Source organism: Manis pentadactyla, chromosome 5 (genome assembly GCF_030020395.1).
Source record: "Manis pentadactyla isolate mManPen7 chromosome 5, mManPen7.hap1, whole genome shotgun sequence".
Classification (NCBI taxonomy): domain Eukaryota; kingdom Metazoa; phylum Chordata; class Mammalia; order Pholidota; family Manidae; genus Manis; species Manis pentadactyla.
In genome coordinates, this window is record NC_080023.1 from 80,660,561 (window position 1) to 80,664,374 (window position 3,814).

Below are 3,814 nucleotides of genomic sequence, written 5' to 3' on the forward strand. Positions count from 1 at the left end.
TGTAATATTAGGCCTTAGGCTTCTTTGTCCTATGATAGAACTATTGTTTCCAGTGGCTGAAGCATTCATTCAGTCCAAACTGTTATATTGTTTAGTGGATTGCTTTATAAGAAGTTATGCTTTTTAATGTTTACTATATTAAGAGGTATTATAAGACATTCTTCTCAATTTCCCAGACTAAGACTGGTTCAATTTAGATTGATATAAAAGTGAGAAACAAAGCCACCTGGATCTTGATGTTTTCTATAGAAACCTGTTAAAGACATAATAGGAAAAACAAACAAACAAACAAACAAACCCACTTAGGCAGAAAATAGGGAAAAAGCTGGAGAGGATTCAGGATTAGGAGAAAAGGTAAGGAAAGTGCCATATCAAAAACTTGCTAGATGTTATGGTTATCTGCATGTCAACCCTGCATCCAATTTTCCCACACCAGGTAAAGCTTATTATTAGTTACCAACTGATTCTCCGGCTGGGGTTTGTGTAACCTCCTCCTGCCCCCCACCCCTCAACCCACAGATGGTAGAAGCCATAGCATAAATGTGGCATAGTCTTCCGGAGCATCAACTTTTCTTTAAAAAGTTTTTTTTTTTAAGCTAAGTATTTAAAACACAAATAATTTACTTCTTTATTTTTACATCAAAATAAATATGGTATGTTATGGAGTAGGATGAAATATTAATACCTATTTTAAAGATAAAACAAAAACTTTAAAGAAATATTGGTGAGAATATCTTTGGCCTAACCTGTCAGAACTCTCGTGTGCTTTAGGGATTGCGATCCTTCCTTTCTTGAATTGTTACACCTCTGAGAAGTCGGCCGCAGCTCCCAGCAAGGAAAAAGCACTCAGATTAGGTTTTAGCAATGATGACGGCGTTCATTAGGATCCGAGCGTACTTCAGCCAAGTGTTCCGGAAACAACTTTTACCTTTAATTTTATAGCTGGAAAGTACTGTAAAAATGGACGCAAGCGGGCGGCGCAGGACCCTCGGTCCTGCCTGGGCGCCGTGTCCTGCAGCGACCGTTGGGGCGCGCGCTCGACGCAACGTCGGGGTACACGGGGTCGGCCCGGTCGCTGGGCGGTTGGGAGCCGCCACAGCCTCAGCTGCCCTCCATGAGGAAGATGCTGGCTGCCGCTGTCTCCCGCCTGTTGGCCAGTGTCTCCCAGAAGCCCGCTAGCAGAGTGCTGGTGGCATCCTGCAACTATTCAAACGATGCTACATTTGAAATTAAGAAATGTGATCTCTATAGGCTGGAAGAGGGTCCTCCAGTCACAACGGTGCTCACCAGGGAGGATGCGCTCAAATACTACAGGATGATGCAGACTGTCCGCCGAATGGAGTTGATGGCGGATCAGTTGTACAAACAGAAATTTATTCGTGGTTTCTGTCACTTGTGTGATGGCCAGGAAGCCTGTTACATGGGCCTCGAGGCCGGGATTAATACCACTGATCATGTCATCACATCCTATCGGGCTCATGGCTTATGCTATACTCGGGGAATCCCTGTCAGGTCAATTCTTGCAGAGCTGACGGGTCGAAGAGGAGGTTGTGCTAAAGGAAAAGGCGGATCGATGCACATGTATACCAAGAACTTCTATGGGGGCAATGGCATTGTTGGCGCCCAGGGACCCCTGGGAGCTGGCATTGCTCTCGCCTGCAAATACAAGGGAGACAATGAGGTCTGTTTGACTCTCTATGGGGATGGGGCTGCCAATCAGGGCCAGATATTTGAAGCTTACAATATGGCAGCTTTGTGGAAATTACCATGTATTTTCATCTGTGAGAATAACCTCTATGGAATGGGGACATCTGCCAAGAGAGCAGCTGCCAGCACTGATTACTACAAGAGAGGCGGTTTTATCCCTGGATTAAGGGTGGATGGAATGGATGTTCTCTGTGTCCGCGAGGCGACTAAGTTTGCGGTTGACTACTGCAGATCTGGAAATGGGCCCATACTGATGGAGCTGCAGACATACCGTTATCATGGGCACAGTATGAGTGATCCTGGAATCAGTTATCGCACCCGAGAAGAAGTTCAGAATGTGCGAAGTAAGAATGATCCTATTATGCTTCTCAAAGACAGAATGGTAAAAAACAAGCTCACCAGTATGGAAGAATTGAAGGGAATTGATGTTGAAGTGAGGGAAGAAATTGATGCTGCTGCCCAGTTTGCTACAACAGATCCTGAACCTCCTTTGGAAGAGTTAGGCCACCACATCTACAGCAATAGTCCACCTTTTCAAGTCCGTGGTGCAAATCAGTGGATCAAGTTTAAGTCTGTCAGTTAAAGGGAGACTGTATGTAAATTTATTTTTAATCCCTGAAAGAAACATTCACAGTCGACTTTAAGAAACTGTGCCCAATTTTGTTAAGAAGGAATAAAATCCATAAAACAAAAGTCTTGCAAACTTTTATTAAAATAAATTGAGATCGTTAAAAGACTATTAAAAGAGATCATTGAAAGATGTATATTCAATTAAAAGGGATATTACACTCAATTGTGTATTGCAGCCTTAAAAGATACTATACAGTTAATTATTTAGTGTTGTTGAAAGCCAAACCGAGGCACATTAAAATTTCCAGAAGTTTATTTGAGCGCACATCAGTTAGAATCAGGCAGAGCCAAACCAAAGCACGCTCTTTGCTTAGGATCATTCCCCCAACAGGAGGTAGAGGAGAGGTTTTTAAAGAGAGGCAAAGCAATAAAATAATTTTATTGGCTATAGCTTAAGCAGTTGCCTTATTTGGGAAAGCCTACTTGGCCATGCATCAATGGTTGTTCTTAAGTTTCATTTTCTCTGGTTTGAGTGTATTGGTTCTGGTTTAGGTTTTGTTTGCTTACATAGGCTGCTGAAGGCATGAGAGCCACCTTAAGTCTGATGGCCTCCTTGTTTAACTAAAGAGTATGAGTATCTTAAAGAGTATTTTAAATTTATACAAGTCTAGCATAGGAAAAGAAGAGAAATGATATTTAACTTCCCAAATTATTTGCTGTAATAGTTTCTGATTTAGCTTTATATCATTTTAGTAGACAGTCTTATACAAAGGAAAATAGCTCTTTGATTCTTGCTCTACCCTTCCAGAGATCCTGTGTAAAGTCATCATCCTGCTGTAGTGACAATTTCAAGCCACACCAAGATATCTGGACCCCTATGGCTATGCACCTTACAATGGTTAACTTGAATTAACCAGTAACACGACCTCCTATAACAGCAAGCATGTGAACACACATATGTGTGCATATTCAGTATTAATGCTGAAACCAGTTAACAGTGCCCATTTTTCCATGAAACATAACAGTGCAGGGGTGATAGGATAATGACTTTTTTTCATGTTGTACTTTATTGCAATGTTTTCAGTGTACCAATTTAAAGGAAAAATATAAACAAAAATCTAGGTAAAAATTGCCTTTTGCTTTATTGCTCAAGTTACAGTTACTCTTCACAGTCCATTTGTATCATGTGCTGCACATTTAAAGAACTATCTTGGAAAATTTCAGAGAAATGAATGAATAGATACAGTGACATGAAAGGAGTAAGGCAGAGGAGGGATATTAATAAAAAGTTGAAAGTAAAACCTGCCTTAGCTAGAACTGAACATTCTGATAACTTTTTTTCAAATGAAAATCTAATTGGATCACATAGGTTTGATTTATACTCCAACATCATGCCACCTAGCAAGTCATGACTTTATGAAAACATTTTTACTTGGTTATATTTGACTAATGACCTAGAATTCTACTGAATGTGATGTTTGGCATATCTTATCCTGCTGAAATCAGAAATCAAAATTTGCCTGTGATTTAAGTAGTT

At 40.6% G+C, this 3,814-nt stretch overlaps 1 protein-coding gene across 2 annotated transcripts; it reads left to right on the top strand.

Moving 5' to 3' along the window:
• Positions 1-1,114: 1,114 nt before the first annotated feature.
• On the top strand, positions 1,115-2,290 carry PDHA2 (pyruvate dehydrogenase E1 subunit alpha 2). Of its 2 annotated transcripts, XM_036914037.2 has the most exons (2): positions 1,115-1,639; positions 1,721-2,290. In XM_036914037.2, exons 1-2 carry the CDS (start codon positions 1,115-1,117, stop codon positions 2,288-2,290), a joined length of 1,095 nt encoding a protein of 364 aa, XP_036769932.2. The 2 variants fall into 2 exon arrangements, with proteins under 2 accessions (XP_036769932.2, XP_036769931.2); XM_036914036.2 differs by having other exon boundaries at positions 1,115-2,290.
• The last annotated feature ends 1,524 nt before the right edge of the window (positions 2,291-3,814 follow it).